General features: G+C 44.9%; 1 protein-coding gene across 1 annotated transcript in view; it reads right to left on the bottom strand.

Moving 5' to 3' along the window:
* Positions 1 to 18666, bottom strand: part of EFCAB3 (EF-hand calcium binding domain 3) — a 61932-nt gene that overhangs the window by 5847 nt on the left and 37419 nt on the right. The window contains exons 25-32 of the mRNA XM_048830419.2: positions 18048 to 18152; positions 17884 to 17955; positions 15706 to 15808; positions 8915 to 8988; positions 5813 to 5956; positions 3864 to 3935; positions 3001 to 3127; positions 1386 to 1597 (exon numbers count right to left, since the gene is read on the bottom strand). Coding sequence (XP_048686376.2) covers positions 1386 to 1597; positions 3001 to 3127; positions 3864 to 3935; positions 5813 to 5956; positions 8915 to 8988; positions 15706 to 15808; positions 17884 to 17955; positions 18048 to 18152 — 909 coding nt within the window. The remainder of the gene's footprint in view (positions 1 to 1385; positions 1598 to 3000; positions 3128 to 3863; positions 3936 to 5812; positions 5957 to 8914; positions 8989 to 15705; positions 15809 to 17883; positions 17956 to 18047; positions 18153 to 18666) is intronic.

Genomic DNA, 18666 nt, shown 5'->3' with positions numbered 1-18666 from the left:
AGCATTTGATCAAGATACTTACAAATGGGCTAAACACCCAAGGGTGCTTAGACGCATATTGGTTCGCTCCGATGTGGGCAGGTAGTATTAGCAACGAACCCTTGAAGAGTTTACTTTTTTGTACCCTTTAACAAACGAGTGATGTCATTGCCAATTACTGACTTCAGGTAAAAGCCAACTGGAGACAGTTCACCCTTATTTCCAGTCTTAATCCAGACAAGATTACAACCTCCTTTCTCCCCAAGGCCTTTCCTCCTTATCTCTTCCCCTCCTTCTTGCTGACACACAGGTTTTCCTTTGTATCTGGGTTAACATAGGCCCTGTTTTTTGAGATAACATTGGTGTGTGCGGTGGGAAGGGCCATGTTGGCTCTTTTTGAAACAGATTCTCTTTGTCTTATTAAAACCAGTCACCCGTACTGGTCAGAAGCCTTTTTAGAGACTTCCCCTTATCTCATTAGTTATCCTTTGAACCAGACGGCCTCCCTACTTCATTCCTACGAGCCTTATAACTCTTTACTTTCAAGACCTTTCTTTACAACCCCTATTTCTTTAACCAAACTTAAGCTAACTTTAATTCTCCCATTTTATGTTTATTCTACATGGTGACCATTCTGATAATGCATGTGTCAACGATTTCATTCCTCATGTAAGAAAGGAGATCTACACAATTTATTGTGAGTGACTTCCCATTTTGGTGCCATCAATGGGTGGCATCTGGGAGAGACTATTTTTTTTTTTATCAATCAAGAAAGAAGCAAATCTAAAGAGCCCAGAGGCATACTCAAGCCCCACTGAAGGGGGAACTACGTTCAAGGTGCCCTGTGCAGCTCAAAGAACAGATGATCATATTTTGATCATTTGAAAGGTGTCAGTCTGGTGATTCACAGGGGTGGAGCTTATTTTGTGGGTGGAGCCTGGAAGAGTCCCCCCCCCCCCATTTGATTTCTCATCGAATAAGCGATCTGGAACTGGCAAATCTGGGTTCTAGTCCTGGCTTGGAGGCATCCCAAATCAGTGGCCACTTCTATAAATCTGAAGTGATTTGCCCAAGATCACCCAATGAGTCTGTGGCACAGCTGGGAAGAGAACCCAGGAGTCCTGCACTTTCACTACAAGATTATGCTTCCTCCTGTCACTCATGTCTTTGTGCAGTCCCCAGAGGAGTCCAAGCAGTGTCTATTTTGCGTGGGTGCAGGTAGCAAAAAAATGTTTGCTAACCTAGGCCCTGATCCAAAGCCCAAAAGTCCAGTAGGGAGAGGGGACTTAGGATGCTGCAGTGAATAGCAGTGACCCCCAAATGGGCCTTCTGCCTCTTTGGGAATTTCAGTGGAGGTGCCACTCAGACACACAAACACAAGTGGCTGAGCCACGTGCAGTTCTTACCCCTGAGGGTTTCCACATAGGCTTCCAGCTCTTTGTCATTCATCACTGAGATGCGGGCAGCACCTGCAAAGGCAGACATAGGAGTGACTTTGCCTCTCTGAGGAGTCGGGGCTTTTTTGAGCGTGTGGAGTCCCTTCCCATGATCCATTAAGTTGCCAGCATCTATCCAGGCCCGCTTGCCAGTGGACGCCAGGAACTTCTGCCGGTAGTAACTAGAAGACAAAAGATGGCGCAGTGTCACCGAACACTCTGCACACAGGACAGCTATAACCAGTGAACAGCCCTTTTCGCCTTCTTTAAAGGGGGCTAGCAAAGGGGAATGGAGCTTGTGTCCTTTTCCTGCTTTATGTTGCATAGAGGAGGCTGGGGAGGATTTGAAACTTTTTTTTCCCTATTTTTAATTTTTTTTAACTTTAGCATAAATTCAGCTCTTACGTCTCCTTGGAGACTCTGTGGACAGCTGGAGAACTGGTCGGATTATGGTACCTGCAATATCTAGAAACAGAATCCTGATTCACCATGAGAAGGAAGGGATTTCTACTCAGATAGATTAACGCTCTTTGGATCCCATTGGGATACCCTGGTGCAGGCTGAATAGCACTGTACCCTGCTGATTTCTGTTAAGACTGCTCATGGCGGAAGAGACGGTTCATTGAGAGGAAGAGTAACCGAGTCTAGCGCCCTTGTTTTTCCAAAGCATCTTAAAACACTTGGGAGAAGGGCTCTCTGTCTTAAGGATTCAGCTCCCCGCCCTGCTGATAAGGGCAGAGAAAGCTCTGAGATCATACCTCCAAGTCCTCCAACCAGACCCGCACAGGCAAGACTTGAAAACCATACTCCTAAAGGGTGAAAAAATCCTTTCTAGGCCTTCTCTACCCATCATAAGGAAGCAAACCACAGCACCTCTTTTTCTTTGCAAGTCACCTTTAAAGATAGGTTGCCGATCCTGATTTAGCCCGGAGGTCGGCCCCCGCTACCCACAGCTTTCCTTCACACAGCCTGTAGCCATCCTCATCTTTCATACCCTGGAAAGGTGTAGCTTGCCAAGGAGAATCCGGCAGACAACGCTCCAGCTTGATGCAAGCAGCCAGACTGGGAGGCTTAGGCACTGTTCTGGAGGTAAGGTCATAAGGGCTACGTAGAGAAGAGGGATATGCTTTTTGGTGTGTGCCATACGGCAGATAGAACAGGTGTGTTTTTGTTCTCCAGGGGGCAGCGGGGGGAGGTATGAAATACATCTACAGGGCCCTGTTTTGTCCTCATTTATATGGCTGCCCTTGCCTACACAGGTACACTGCTCACTTATGTGCCTAAAGAACTGGGGCCAGATTTACAAAGGTATTTAGGTACGGAAAGATGCAGATAACCACTACTGTAAATTCCACTAGGTGCCTAAGTGAGTTAGAGGCCTAATTTCCATTGACTTCCAATCAAGTTTGGGACCTAACTCACCTAGGGGCTTTTGTTAACCCCATTAGGTGCCTAGCTGCATTTTTAGGTGCCTAAATACTTTTGTAAGTCTGGCCCTGGGCCCGCTGTTTGAGTCTGCCGAGCCTATGAAATGGAGATCTCCTTTCCCCTCTTTGGAGACCTTGCTAGAGCTTTTAGCACTCACCTGACTATTTCAAGCATGGCCTTCCTTGGCAGAGCTGACATTTCCACCAGCTTTGACAGGACCTCAAAGAACAGGATTCCTGAGGCGTCGACGGAATCAAGGTCCTCCATGCTGCCTTTCTCGGGGGCTGGGGAGGAGATGCATGTCAATCAGAGCGCCCACCCCACCAACCCATCTCCTTCAGAGACCCCAGTCAGCACCAGGAACCTCCAACAACATTTTGTCTGAGCAAGTATGGTGTATGCGTGTGTGGGAGCATGTCTCCTGCCTGGTGCACTGGGGCAAGTGCTAGCTACACCTAGCAAGGGGTACTTCTCACGGCCCTCTCCCATCGCCCAAGGAAGCACAGTATCTCCAGATAATGCTGCTCCCCTACGCTTTGGAAGATGCAGATTTGGTCCTGGTATTCCAGCCAGAGAGACTCAGATTGAGTATGTGGAGCACAGCCTGGCTATCTGAACCCTGCTTATAGGCCCCAGGGTCCCTGGGCTCCCCGTCATCACTCCCCTTTCCTGGTGATTCCTCCTCATGAGCCAGGCTACCTTGGGGAGTTCTGCCAGTGCCTGCACCCTTCTCTGTGCCCACAGGCCCCTCAGCATGGAGCTCAGCAGCTGCCTCCTCCCCTGAGCTGGATGGTCAAGGCTTTGTACAGCTGTTTCGAATGGGGGCCTGCTGTGCGCGAGCTCGTTCTTTGTGGTACCCCAGATGCTGATGTCCGAGTCCACATCATGTGAACTCCCAATTGCCCGAAGGTTCAGGAAACACCAATGCCTCTATGCAAGTGGGATTTTCTGGCCACACACTAACATCGCCGGGGGGACTGTGGCCAATCCCATTGGCTGGGCCCGGTTCACCGCACTCACCTATAGCCTGGATGAAGCGCTTGTTGTCGCTGATAATGGTCAGAAAATCAGAGAAGTTCACCTTCCCATCTCCTGCAAGGTAAACAGCATTTCCCACTGATCAAGCACCTTTCACCCCAGGGACAGGGTAGTGATGGGCCTACTCCAGGCCAGGTTGGCTACAACCACCTTCCCCTGAGTGCTGGTGGAGAAGGGGCTCTGTTGCTAAGATCCACGCTAGACAAGTGCATAATAATACCTCCCTCACTCGGTTGGTTGTCATCAGCATGGGTCTGTCTAAGTTCTGAGGCCATGCTGCTCAAGAGAGCCTGTGTCAGAGAGTGATAGCTAGGTCCCTACCAAATTTACAACCATGAAAAACATGTCGTGGACCATGAAATCCGGTCTCCCCCCCATGAAATCTGACTTCTGCACTGCTGCTGGCAGCGGATCTGCCTTCAGAGCTGGGCTCCCGGCCAGCAGCCGCCGCTCTGCAGCTGGCCAGCTCTGAGGGCAGCGCTGCAGCCAGCAGCAGCGCAGAAGTAAGTGTAGCAGTACTGCAACCCCCCCCCCACAATAATCTTGTGAAACCCACCCACCCACAACCCCTTTTGGGGGCAGGATCCCTATAATTACAACACTGTGAAATTTCAGATTTAAATAGCTGAAATTATGAAATTTACTATTTTTAAAATCCTATGACCGTGAAATTGACCAAAATGGACCGTGAATTTGGTAGGGCCCATAGTGATAGCTGTATGGCTGGCCTGCTTCTGACCTGTGTGCATGGGAGGGGGGAGGGCTGTGCGGGGGGAGGACTACAAGAGAAGAAAACCTTAGTGAATCCCAGTTTGAAACCAAAGGGGCCAATACATTTTGGGCCCAAATGTGGCTTTAAGCCACTGGCTGCATTGGAAAGGGCTGAGGAGGGTATGAGGGTATGTATGAGTCTGTGTTGTCACAGAGAGGACACAGGGGGACTTGCTTTGGATGCTTGCTGAGGGAGGTGTCCTTTAGCTTGGCTGGCAGAGGGGCGGTTCTGGGAGCAGAAAGACTGGGGTTCTAGTCTGGGCTCCTTGTGTGTGTGTGTGAGTGATGTGTGCTAATGTCAGGGCAGCCCAAGGAAGAATTCTTGTGGACTCAGCCAGGATTCCTCTTGAGGGAGCAGCCACAGCTGCAGGGCAAACTCCCATTACCCATTCACATGGTGCCCTTCACAGAGCTGCCTAATGAAGAGGCGGGCATAGTCCCATCCTCCCTTGGCCCCTACCCCTTTGGATCAGCATGTTGTCAGCCTCGTGCACTCCCTGCCCATCCTGGAGCTAGCCCTGTGCACAGCTGCCCCCACCTGCCCACCACTTTGCCCATTTCCCCTGCAAGAGCCCTGCTTTCACACTGAGTTGGTCTCTCACTTTGTAACAGACCGGGCCCTCCACTGCTCCAGCTGGAGTTAGCAAAAACCTCTGCCAGACAGCAAGCGATGGACCCCCTCATCCCAATGCCCAGGGCCCAGGGGGCAGAGGTCAGGATGTTGTGGCACCTTTAACTCTCTCAGCTCCTGGTTTTCGAGGCTTTGAGATCTCACCCTTGATGTAGCCTTAATGTGCTTTCTTTGTACTCCCTACAGGAGTCACGTTCTGTAACCAGGTGCAGGAGATGATGAGTTAAAGGCACGCGGAAGAGCTGGTGCAAGTTCCCAGCTTGTCACAGACTCGCTGGGTTGCCTCTGGCAAATCACCAAATGCCGACCTAATCCTTCCTTCCTCTTACCCTCTATCTTGCCTATTTAGACTGTAAACTCCCCAGGGCAGGGACTGCTTCATGTGACATGTAGGAAGAGTGTCTAGCACCACACCCTGCTCTCCCCCAGTGCCAGGAGTTTCAAGGGAGCACAACACCACACACTCACAAACACAGACCCTTGGAATGTACCACTGTGGGCTAAATCAGGAATGATTGTGTACACTCACCATCCATATCAGCATATGACAGCTCATCGTAGGCCTCTTGTTCGGTTAAACTAATCCCCAGCTTCTTTGCAGTCATCTCCAAGCCTTCTAGGTCAATACTGCCATCTACGTCCCTACTGAAGAAACTATAGGCCTGGTGGAAAGCTGTGGGCATGTAGGGAAAGTACCACCAGTTACGTCAGGTGGGATGTACGAACTTCATGTACTATGCTCTTTGGAAACCAAGGGACATAATGCCTAGGGTTGTTTTTTTTTATGCCAACACAAAGATTCTACCCAGGTCAATGAAACAATATGGTAAGAGAATCATGAAACCAGAGGAAAGGCAGGAGGATCTTGTGGTTATGGGACTCATGTGACCTGGGTTCAGCTCCTGGCTCTGCCACAGGTTTCCTGTGTGAATTCAGGCAAGTCACTTATTCCCCCTGTGCCTTAGTCCCCTATCTGCAAAAGAGGGAGTGACACTTCCTTTTAGGGCTGTTGATTAATCGCAGTTAACTCACACAATTAATTCAAAAAATTAAAATTACAAAATTAAAATAATTAATCATGATTAATTGCAGTTTTAATCACTCTGTTAAACAATAGAATACCAATTGAAATTTATTAAATAGTTTTAGATGTTTTTCTACGTTTTCAAATATATTGATTTCAATTACAACACAGAATACAAAGTATATAGTGTTCACTTTATATTTATTTATTACAAATATTTGCTCTGGGAAAATAACTGCATTAAAACCCAAAACAATATAAAACTTTAGAGCCTACAAGTCCACTCAGTCCTACTTCTTGTTCAGCCAACTGCTAAGACAAACAAGTTTGTTTTACATTTATGGGAGATAATGCTGCCCGCTTCTAATTTACAATGTCACCTGAAACTGAGAACAGGCATTCACGTGGCACTTTTGTAGCTGGAATTGCAAAGTATTTACTTGCCAGATATGCTAAACATTTGTATGCCCCTTCATGCTTAGGCCACCATTCCAGAGGACATGCTTCCTTGGTGATGACGCTCATTAAAAAAAGAATGCATTAATTAAATTGGTGACTGAACTCCGTGGGGGAGAATTGTATGTCTCCTGCTCTGTTTTACCCACATTCTGCCATATATTTCATGTTATAGCAGTCTCAGATGATGTTCATTTTAAGAACACTTTCACTGCAGATTTGACAAAACTTAAAGAAAGCACCAATGTGAGATTTCTAAAGATAACTACAGCACTCGACCCAAGGTTTAAGAATCTGAAGTACCTTCCAAAATCTGAGAGGGACGAGGTGTGGAGCATGCTTTCAAAAGTCTTAAAAGAGCAACATTCTGATGCGGAAACTACAGATCCTGAACCACTAAAAAAGAAAATCAGCCTTCTGCTGGTGGCATCGGACTCAGATGATGAAAATGAACATGCGTCGGTGCGCACTGTTTTGGATCATTATCGAGCAGAACCCATCATCAGCATGGACACATGTCCTCTGGAATGGTGGTTGAAGCATGAAGGGATATATGAATCTTTAGCGCATCTGGCATGTAAAAATCTTGCGATGCTGGCTACAACAGTGCCATGCGAATGCTTGTTCTCACTTTCAGGTGACACTGTAAATAAGAAGGGGGCAGCATTATGTCCTGAAAGTGTAAACAAACTTGTTTGTCTGAGTGATTGACTGAACAAGAAGTAGGACTGAGTAGATTTGTAGGCTCTAAAGTTTTACATTGCATTAAAAAATAAACCATTTTTTTGTACATAATTCTACATTTCTAAGTTGCACTTTCACGATAAAGAGATTGCACTACAGAATTTGTATGAGGTGAATTGAAAAATATTGTTTCTTTTGTTTTTTTACAGTGCAAGTGAGCACTGTACACTTTGTATTCTGTGTTGTCATTGAAATCAATATATTTGAAAATGTAGAAAACATCCAAAAATATTTAAATAAATGGTATTCTATTATTGTTTAACAGTGCGATTAATCATGCAATTCATCACAATTACTTTTTTAAATTGCACGATTAATCACAATGAATTTTTTTAATCGCTTGACAGCCCTATTTCCTTTGTCTGTCTGGTCAGCTGAGATTGTAAGGTGTTTGGGCCAGGGATTGGGTATGTACAATGTCCAGAGGGACCTAGACAAATTGGAGGACTGGGCCAAAAGAAATCTGATGAGGTTCAATAAGAATAAGTGCAGAGTCCTGCACTTAGGACGGAAGAACCCAATGCACAGCTACAGACTAGGGACCGAATGGCTAGGCAGCAGTTCTGCGGAAAAGGACGTAGGGGTGACAGTGGACGAGAAGCTGGATATGAGTCAGCAGTGTGCCCTTGTTGCCAAGAAGGCCAATGGCATTTTGAGATGTATAAGTAGGGGCACAGCGAGCAGATCAAGGGATGTGATCGTTCCCCTCTATTCGACATTGGTGAGGCCTCATCTGGAGTACTGTGTCCAGTTTTGGGCCCCACACTACAAGAAGTATGTGGATTGGAGAGATTCCAGCAAAGGGCAACAAAAATGATTAGGGGTCTGGAACACATGACTTATGAGGAGAGGCTGAGGGAACTGGGATTGTTTAGTCCGCAGAAGAGAAGAATGAGAGGGGATTTGATAGCTGCTTTCAACTACCTGAGAGGTGGTTCCAGAGAGGATGGTTCTCGACTATTCTCAGTGGTAGAAGAGGACAGGACAAGGAGTAATGGTCTCAAGTTGCAGTGGGGGAGGTTTAGGTTGGATATTAGGAAAACCTTCTTCACTAGGAGGGTGGTGAAACACTGGAATGCATTACCTAGGGAGGTGGTAGAATCTCCTTCCTTAGAAGTTTTTAAGGTCAGGCTTGACAAAGCCCTGGCTGGATGATTTAATTGGGGACTGGTCCTGCTTTGAGCATGGAGTTGGACTAGATGACCTCCTGAGGTCCCTTCCAACCCTGATATTCTATGATTCTATGATTCCAGCACAAGGGGGCCCTGACCTCAGATGGGGGCTGTCCCCACAGTTGCTACTTTAGTAGAAAAAATAAAGATCTAACAAGCTAAAAAATAAACCTTGAACAGTCTTTTTGTCAACCTGCCTTTCAAAGTGAAAGACAGATAACTGGGGCATTGTTACCTTCTAGCTGGTCCATGGTCAGGTTCTTCGCTGCTTTGCACTTATTCCTGCCTAGGAGGATGCCAGATAGCTCCCTGCCATACAACATTCAAGAAGAAAGAAGGACAATTAAAAGATGCAAACCAACATTCCTCTGCAGATATGCAGCTCCTGTTGATGGAAGAGCAGCTGAGCGCATGGATTCAGGGCAGGATATGATGCAGGAGGCCACATGTGTCTTTCAGCTACACTGGTGCAACCACACTGACTTCAGAGGGGTTGCATTCATGGAACAGAGAAGAGTTTATTATCTGATTCTGCTCTCACATCAGTTGTACACAGATGTGAATACCACTAAGATGCTGTAGGGTCACTCTGGAGACACTGCTAGGGTCTGATTCTGCCCTCTTATGCAATCCCTTTAACTTCCTCAGGGCTTCATAAAGACTTTGGCATTTACGGGCTGAGATCCCCAAAGGACTGAGTTCCCCACAGTTCCCATTGACTTCCACAGGAGATGTGGGTGCTCAGCACCTGGGAAAAACCAAGCCATTCATCTTTAACTCTGCCACTGCTGGGCACCCACCCAGTGAGCCTGCTCCCTCTCCTCCCCTGGAAAGCAGTGGGGAGAAAGCACCAGTAGTAAGGTAGCTGATCTGGGGGGTCCCAGCTTTTGCCAAGTTACAGCATTAGAAAGAATGAAATCCCAGGATCACATGATACCTGTGAGGAAGATGGCTGCCTAGTCCCGGACCTCCGCATGTCAATTCATCTCTAATCATTACTTTCCTAGCAAACTGGCAATAAGTTTCTGTCATAAAAGGTTAAATTAAACCCCTGGATAAACTTCAAGCTGCTGAAGACAGATCCCAATGAATAAATGAGGAGCAGTTAAAGACCTCAGCCTGCATCACCCAAACAGCTGAAGGGGGATTAGAAGGCCATAGCAGAACCTAGCCCAGGATATTGTGACACTGAAAGAATTCCTCACAGGCCTGGATTCAATCTCCAAAGATATCCGAGGGCTCTCTAAAGATGTGTGTGATGCAAAATCCCAAAATGGCTCACTTGGAAAATTAGCTGCCAAAGGCTGCCCTTGAACCAGTGAAATTAAAGAAGAAATGGCCTCCTTCTTAAAGCTTGGACTAGACAAACTGGAAGAAACCCAGGATGACTTAGAAAAGAGAACTTGAAGAAACAAACTTCGCCTGTTGGTCATTGCTGAGGGTCTGGAGAAGGCGGATATTATCAGATTTCTTCAGAAACTGCTCCCTGACCTATTTAAAATCCACCCTCAGCTTCCCCCATTAGACATTGAAAGGGCTCATCGAATGCCTGGTATTAGATGGTGGGAATCTGACAAGCCCAAGCCCAAGCCCATCGTCTTCAAGCCGCTGAAGTTCAATGGTAAACAACCATTAATGAATGCTGCTAGAAAAGCTGAAACCCTTATGTACAAAGGCCACAAAATCTCTTTTCCCTGACTTCTCAGCTGAGCTTAACAAAAAGAGGGCTGCATTCCATAAAGCAAATCCTGAGGGGGACCAACGTCAGATACAGGATCAAGTACCCATTCACCTTCCCCATGGATTCAGCATGCACCGCCAGATTTTGCCAAACCCCTTCTGAAGCTTGGCAGACACTTCAAAGACTGAGATCAGATTTGACCAACAAATAGCAGAATGGGTTTTTTTTTAAACCAATACAAAGCAAACCTCAACAAGTTTAAAAATAAGTTTGTTTTTCTAGGTATCCCTGTAGACATGTTAATAGTCACTTACACAAACTTCCAATTCCTAGCAAATAACCAGGTAGGCTGAACTCTTCAGTTGATCTCCTTTAAAACTGAGCAATAACAAATGTATAGCATCGCAAGGCGCAGAGTAACCGTTTTAACACTGTGAACACTAAGCGGGGGGATATAGCACCATCTACTGGCTGAAGTATTATCTGCACTAATCATCACAGCTTGCACTGCTGGACAGAATCTCTTCACTAGCTTTTCCTCTGATGGGTTGTGTTAGGGTAACCACAAGTCCCTTGTGGAACAGTCAGTATTCACGACATGTAAAACAGACTATAACCTAACCTTAAATAGCACTAGTTATTCAATTTGCGCAAGGCATTTGACATACTATGAATATGAAACTTTTTTTATCTGATGAAGTGAGCTGTAGCTCACGAAAGCTCATGCTCAAATAAATTGGTTAGTCTCTAAGGTGCCACAAGTACTCCTTTTCTTTTTGCGAATACAGACTAACACGGCTGTTCCTCTGAAACCTTTTTTTATGTTGTATTTTTCGTATTTAGATTTTGTACTAATTTGTATTTGATTTACCAAACCAATTGTAAATTTCTTGTGATGAGTCTGCATATACATATGCATACATAACTATACATCAAAACTTCTGTAGGTAGGAAAACATTATACATGTTCTTAGACTACCCAATGGTATTTACAGGGTAAGATTTGACTTAAAATATGCATTTAGAGATGTTTAGGATATTATTAGATAATATAGGGAGGGGAGGAGAGATAGAACTGAAGCCATCAGGATCTGAACTTGCCCATTCTGGCTTGTTTTAAGTCTTACTTTTTTTTGTTTTCTGTTCCAAAGTATATTTGTAAGGCACATGATATTTAACTACAGATCTTTTTGTACCCATCTTAATTCATAAAAGTATTAACTTTTCAATGTGTACAGTCTTGGTTTGATTCTGAAGGAAGAAACATTCTTCCTGAAGATGTTTCAACTCAAAAAAGTTAATTCTAGGAAGTATTTACAATCCAAGTGGAGATAATTCTGAATTTTTCAAAGACATTGCAGACATTCTTTTTAATAAAAAAGACACTCCTGTAATACTGGGAGGCAATTGGAATACTATGCTAGACATGTCTGGACAAATCCAAATACATGAGACCGAGCACTCAAAGCACAATAGAACAACCCTCGTTACCAACGAATGAACTTGATTTAAAAGGTATTTGGAGACTAAGACACTCCACGGAGCGTGACTATACGTATTTCTCTGCAGTACATTCTTCTTACTCCAGAACTGAATTCTTCTTGTGTCTTCAGAACTGATTCCAGCATGCCTGGAAGCACTATTGATAATTTCAGATCAGGCTCCAATTATACTTACCATAGATGCTGGTTACACCTCATTAAAGTCTTCGCTGGAAGCTGAACACACTGCTACTAAAAGATGCAAAATTTAATTGCACAGTTGATTCTGTCATCTCTCACTTCATACAAGAAAATAAGCACTCGGTTACCTCAGTTACATCTTTTGGGAAGCTCTACAAGCTACTGTAAGAGGTGAGTGCGTAAGATAGGCCTCCCAAAAGAAGAGAGAACGACTCAAGTTACTAGACTTTTCAGCCACGGAAATAGATGAGTTGGAGAAAACACACAAGATGGACCCAAATAATGAAAACCTCCTACATTATCAATGCCAAATATAAATATAATGAATGCTTATCCAGCCAAGTTCAATTTACACTCAACAGGGTCAAACAAAGATATTCTGAATGGGAAGATAACGCAGGTAAGCCACTTGCCAGAAGATTTAAGATGGAACTAGCCAACAACAATATTTCTTCCTTATTACAAGAAGACAGGAGGGCCATCCTGGAACCAACAGATGTAAATAATCAATGTACGCAATTCTATCAAGCTTTCTAGAGATCAGACAACCAATCTGACTCTAATCAATTGGATCATTTAACTGAAGACCTGCCTTTTAATACCCTAACTTCAGAACAAGCGTTGTTTACAGACAAAGCTTTCTCAACACAAGAAATTGAACAGGCTACAAAAAACAAACTCCAGCAAGGCTCCCCGGCTTTCTGGCAGATTTCTACAAAACATTCTGTAATCAGCTTTCTTCTATTCTTTCAGAGGTCTTCACTGAAACATTCCAAAAGAGAACCATGTTTCACAACATGAAAACTGCTTTAATTACTTTAATATTAAAGAAGAACAAGGATGGTAGCAACAGTGTCAACTTCTGTCCCATATCTCTATTCAACACAGATTGAAAACTAATTGCAAAAATTTTAGCAGCCGCATCCCATCAATTACACACTCAGATCAGTGTAGTTTCATGAAAGGAAGCCTGGCTGCTGAGAATATGAGAAAAATCGCTCAATTGATCCAGCAAGTTCTGCTGTCAGATGTTCCCTTCATAGCCCTATCTCTAGATGCAGAGAAGGCCGTTGATAGGGTTGAATAGCCTTATGTAATGGATGTCCTAAGAAAACAAAACAAAAATTGGATTTGCATCAATATCCTGAATTGTCTGAGTGTATTATACAACTCTCCCCTCGCTGCACTATCAACTAATAGAATTATTTCTCCCATATTTCAACTAGAAAGAGGGACACAACAAGGCTGTCCCCTCTTGCCTCTCCCTTTTAATCTCTCTCTTGAACCAGTGGCAATGTACACACTGAAGGTGTGACTATAAACAGGAAAGAATACAAAATCAGTTTATATGCAGATGACAGTTTTGTACTATTGAAGAACCCATCCTCATTAATCTCATCGTTATAGAGTATAGCTTACATTTCTGGAGAGCTCTGGTTTTTGCATTAACTGGAATAAATCACAAGCAACGAATGTATCCAAAAGACCAGATCCTTCTCAGACTCAGCATTTTCCATTTCCAATATGCAAGGAAATAACTTTACTTAGGTGTTTTGTCCTAATCTTTCCAAAATTGTTTCTATAAATATGGACTACATATAAAAACAACTGTCCAAGGATGTAGAAAGGTGGTGTCTCCTCCCTGTATCCTTACTGGGGAAAATAGAAATAGCCAGAATGAATATCTGCCCAAGATTGATTTTATATCATTAGCCTGTTGCCTTTCAAGGTCTTTCCCTCCCTCACTCTTTGCTAAAATCAATAGGCTAATCATGCAATTTATCTGAGATAAAAACCAGCCTCACTTGTCACACAAGACCCTTAAAAATACTGGACAACGGGAGGTCGGGGGTTGCTAGATCTGTGTCTGTATTATCTAGCATTCCAAATGCGTCCTATTTTAAGGTGGTTCCCCTCCAGTTGCTCTGCATACACACCGGCCTGGTTTGAGATAGAAAAAAGCTTAGCTATGTCATTTGGCTCCCTCTCTTCTTTTATATCCCTTAAGAGGCTACCCACACCCTTAAGGAAAAGTCCAATCTTTGCATCTACATGGGGCACCCTGCAATGCACTAAGATGATTACAGCATCCGATCTTACTAATTCTCTTCTCGTACCACTACAGGATAACACATGCATCAGGATCAAGGCCAACTCCATGCTTTTTGGATATCAGGAAAAACTTTTTCACTAGGAGGGTGGTGAACCACTGGAATGCGTTACCTATGGAGGTGGTGGAATCTCCTTCCTTAGAGGTTTTTAAGACCCGGCTTGACAAAGCCCTGGCTGGGACGATTTAGTTGGGGTTGGTCCTGCTTTGAGCAGGGGGTTGGACTAGGTGACCTCCTGAGGTCCCTTCCAACCCTGATATTCTATGATTCTATGATTAAGACAATTTGGATAGAAAAAGAATTAACAGAAATTAAAGATGTAATACAAGATGATGGACTGGCCTCCTTCAATTCTACATGTAACAAATATCCTCTATTACTGCCTCACACATCCTTCTTTCAGCAGCTATTTTCAAGGATTCATGCAGGTAGAGGGGACAATTGGTCCATTTCAACTCTTTCACCTCTAGAAGAGGATGATAACAAATATGGAAACAAAAGTCATTTTGTAGGAATTACTTAGATGGCGTAATGCTTTACAGTACCCTCTCAATCTCAAAGGAAAATGGGAAAAAGAACGTATCCTCCCAGGTTTCCGTTGTGAGAATAAAGGCTATCTGGGTTAATGTGCAAGATACTTCAAGTTCTTTATCCTTGTGATTCTTCCAGAACAAGACATTAAACAGGCGCGACTGGACTCCAGAACATGTGTTTAAGGCAATGCACAGCGAATACTGGATATGCAAACAGCCACGTGCCAACCTTTTGCACATTTTCTAGACCTGTCCAGAAATGCACATGTTCTGGAACACCATATTCAGTACTCTCTCAAAAACTTTGTGTGTGCTCTCTTTCCTTCTCCAAGCCTATGTGTTTGAGGGGTGATGAATGAGTTCGTGTTACCAGTAAGAAGTGGATTGCAGTCACTATTTTAGTGGCCAAAAGAGTTATTTTGAGAATTCCTCCTTCATTTACAGACTGGCTTAGTGACCTTCCTACTACTGCATTGATGGGAAAAGTGACTCTGCCTAATAGAAACACTTGGAAAAGGTATGAGGCTGTGGTCACACATGAAACAATTGCATACGTTTGCAGCTGAGTATATATTAGTTCCTGTTACTCAGAGGTTATGGTATCATTTATCTAATTAGTCACTTTACTAACTGATGCCCTCCATGACCTGTATGGGGTCAGCTTCCCCACCCCCCCGGTTTTGCAAATAATGAAGGTTGAATTTTGTTACTGAGAGGTTATTTCTATCTGGTGCATGTCATTCTGTACGTTTCATTTAGTTATGTGTTTATATTTTCTATACAAACAAGAAGAAAAAAAGGAAAGACAGAAACTCAGTTACACACACACAGTTTTACAGCCACAGGGAGGCATGGGAGAGTCCAGCAGAGCCAGCTCCTTCAGCTGGAAAAAAGGGTAATTAATGCTGATTACTGCACCAAGCATGCTGGGTGTTTTACTGGCAGGAGTGAAGGCAGGGATCCTGCTCAGAGGACCTGACAATCCATGGTGATGGCAGCCCAGACACCTCCACACTCACCCGCTGGTCTTTTTTGGCAGGGGTTTCAACATCATCTTCTTCGGCAGGGACTTCAGTGTCATATTGGTTTCAGAGACCAGGCCAAAGGTCGTCTGAGGTTTCTCTGGGGTGTAACACAAACAGGTAGAGAGGGTCAGAGGCTCCCTCCCACTTTAAACCTCCTTTGATCCCAGAGCTTGGGACCGGAGACAGCTTTAAGGAGGAGGGTAGCAAGAGGAAGGCCACTATACAGACTCAGGAAGGAACCCCTGAGTGATGTGCTGCTATGCAAGCACTTAGCTGCTTTGTGCCTCCATTTCCCCATCTGTACAATGGGGATAATGGCACTCTCCTCCCTCCCGAGGGGGGTCATGAGGGAAAATATATTAATGCCTGGGAGGCACTCAGATTCTACGGGCAATGGGGCTAGATAAGGGGTAGGGGAACTAAGAGCTAGTTTCCCTGTTCTTTCCTGGCTATCTCACCTCATGGATCGGGGCCGTCAGCTCTGTGACTTGCATCCAGAATCATGACACTCCTCCAAGTTTAAGCAGCCCTGGGCTTGAGGTATTCCGAGCTCTCCAGAGCCTTGACTTACCCCCCATGAGATACTGATCTCATTGGGGCTTCTGCCAAGCAGCTAAACCTGCCATGACACACCTGAAATTGTGGCCTCAGTACTGCCCCACCCTGACTGTCTAGTGTCCTAAGTCCCCATTGTTGTGCAAGAGGTAGTGTAAAAAAGGTTAAACGATGGTTAACAAAGCACAATCGACTTTGGGATGCCCAGGACGTGGCAATTGCCACAAGCTTCATTCAACTCACCGGCTCCCAACCCAGCTCAGCGATGGGCATTAGACCTTGTGATTATGACCTCACCATGCTATGTGCCCAGACAATCCGTAACCCCCAGCAACATTTGTGACCCAGAGAGGCTTTTTGCCTGTTTTACGGCATGCCTGAGAGACAGACAGCAGAAGCCATTCAAGAGACACCAACCTCTACCCACACGTTACCATCTCTAAGTACGTCACCATGGGGAACTGCCAGAGAGCAAAGGAACAGTGACCAGGGTGCTTAGCAGCAGACAGAACCAGAAGGGTACCCAGAAGTCACCTACTACAGGACAGGCCCAACAAAGGAAGTAACAGAATGCCACTAGCCGTCACCTACAGCCCCCAACTAAAACCTCTCCAGCGCATCATCAAGGATCTACAACCTATCCTGAAGGACGATCCCTCACTCTCACAGACCTTGGGAGACAGGCCAGTTCTCGCTTACAGACAGCCCCCCAACCTGAAGCAAATACTCACCAGCAACTACACACCACACAACAGAAACACTAACCCAGGAACCTATCAGTGCAACAAACTGCGTTACCAACTTTATCCGCATATCTATTCAAGGGACACCACCCGAGGATCTAACCACATCAGTCACATCATCAGGGGCTCGTTCACCTGCACATCTACAATGTGATATATGCCATCATGTGCCAGCAATGCCCCTCTGCCATGTACATTGGACAAACCGGACAGTCTCTACTCAAAAGAATAAATGGACACAAATCAGACATCAAGAATTGTAACATTCGAAAACCAGTAGGAGAGCACTTCAATCTCTCTGGACACTCAATAACAGACTTAAAAGTGACCATTCTTCTACAAAAAAACTTGAAAAACAGACTTCAATGAGCAAGTGCAGAACTAGAATTAATTTGCAAACTGGACACCATCAAATTCGGCCTGAATAAAGACTGGGAGTGGCTTGGTCACTACAAAAAATAATTTTCCCTCTGTTGATAGTCACACCTTCTTGTCAACTGTTGTGAATGGGACACATCCACCATGATTGAATTGGCCTTGTTAGCACTACAAAAAGTAATTTCCCCTCTGTTGATATTCACCCCTTCTTGTCTACTGTTGGAAATGGGCAATATCCATCCTAATTGAATTGGCCTCATTAGCACTGATCCCCCCACTCAGTAAGGCAACTCCCATTTTTCATGCGTTGTGTATTTGTACCTGTCTACTGTATTTTCGACTCCATGCATCTGATGAAGTGAGGTTTAGCCCGTGAAAGCTTATGCCCAAATAAATTTGTTAGTCTCGAAGGTACCACAAGGATTCCTCGTTGTTTTTCCTGATACTGACTAACGCGGCTACCCCTCTGAGACTCTTTAATAAAGCTCTTGCTCACCGGGTCCTTGGGTCATTGGCTGGGCAGCACTCACTCCTCGCATGAATTGGCTCAAATTCACCTTCCCATCGGCTGTAAGGGAAAATCTGGCTCAGGCATTCGCCCAGTTTTCTGGCACCGATGCGAACGCTACCACGCAGCACAGGGAGACCTGAAAGACTCACCATCCACCGTCATGAATTTCAGCGCCTCCTGCAGTTCCTCATTGGTTAAGTAGATCCCCATGTGGACCAGGATGGAGTCCAGGTGACCAGGATCAACTCTGTCCCCTTTAAGTAGATAGAAGGATTAGGGGTTTTACTGTTTGCTTTCTTGTAGCTATGACAACCACTCCGAATTCTTACGCGGTGCACTTTCCCCGCTCCCTCCCGGGAAGCCCATAATTTGAAATAGCAGAGTCCCCTTAGACCTTTTGGCATCACCTCTTTGAGATGTAAAAAATCTCAATTAAGGCCACTGGGGCCAAATCCTCCTCTCACAGACACTGTTGCAAATCAGAAGTCTCTCCACTGGGGCCAGATCCCGTTGATTAGTATAGCTCCATCGACTTCAATGGATCTGGCCCAGCAGAGTTAAAATGGTGTAACGCCAGTGTAACTGCACCCCAGCACCCAACCCATGCATCTTGGGCCAAATTCTGCTCTCAGTTACACCAGTGTGGGTGTAGACACTGACAGCAGAATTCACACCCATGTGAGTTGATGGTTTGCTACGTTTGAATAATGAAGTGCGATATATTAAGTGAAGGATCCTTTTGGCTTTTGCTGATGGTGCTGAAGGCAC

Source organism: Caretta caretta, chromosome 27 (genome assembly GCF_965140235.1).
Source record: "Caretta caretta isolate rCarCar2 chromosome 27, rCarCar1.hap1, whole genome shotgun sequence".
NCBI classification, from domain to species: domain Eukaryota; kingdom Metazoa; phylum Chordata; order Testudines; family Cheloniidae; genus Caretta; species Caretta caretta.
The sequence above is the reverse complement of the archived record's forward strand: the minus strand, read 5'-3'. Positions and strand labels throughout refer to the sequence as shown.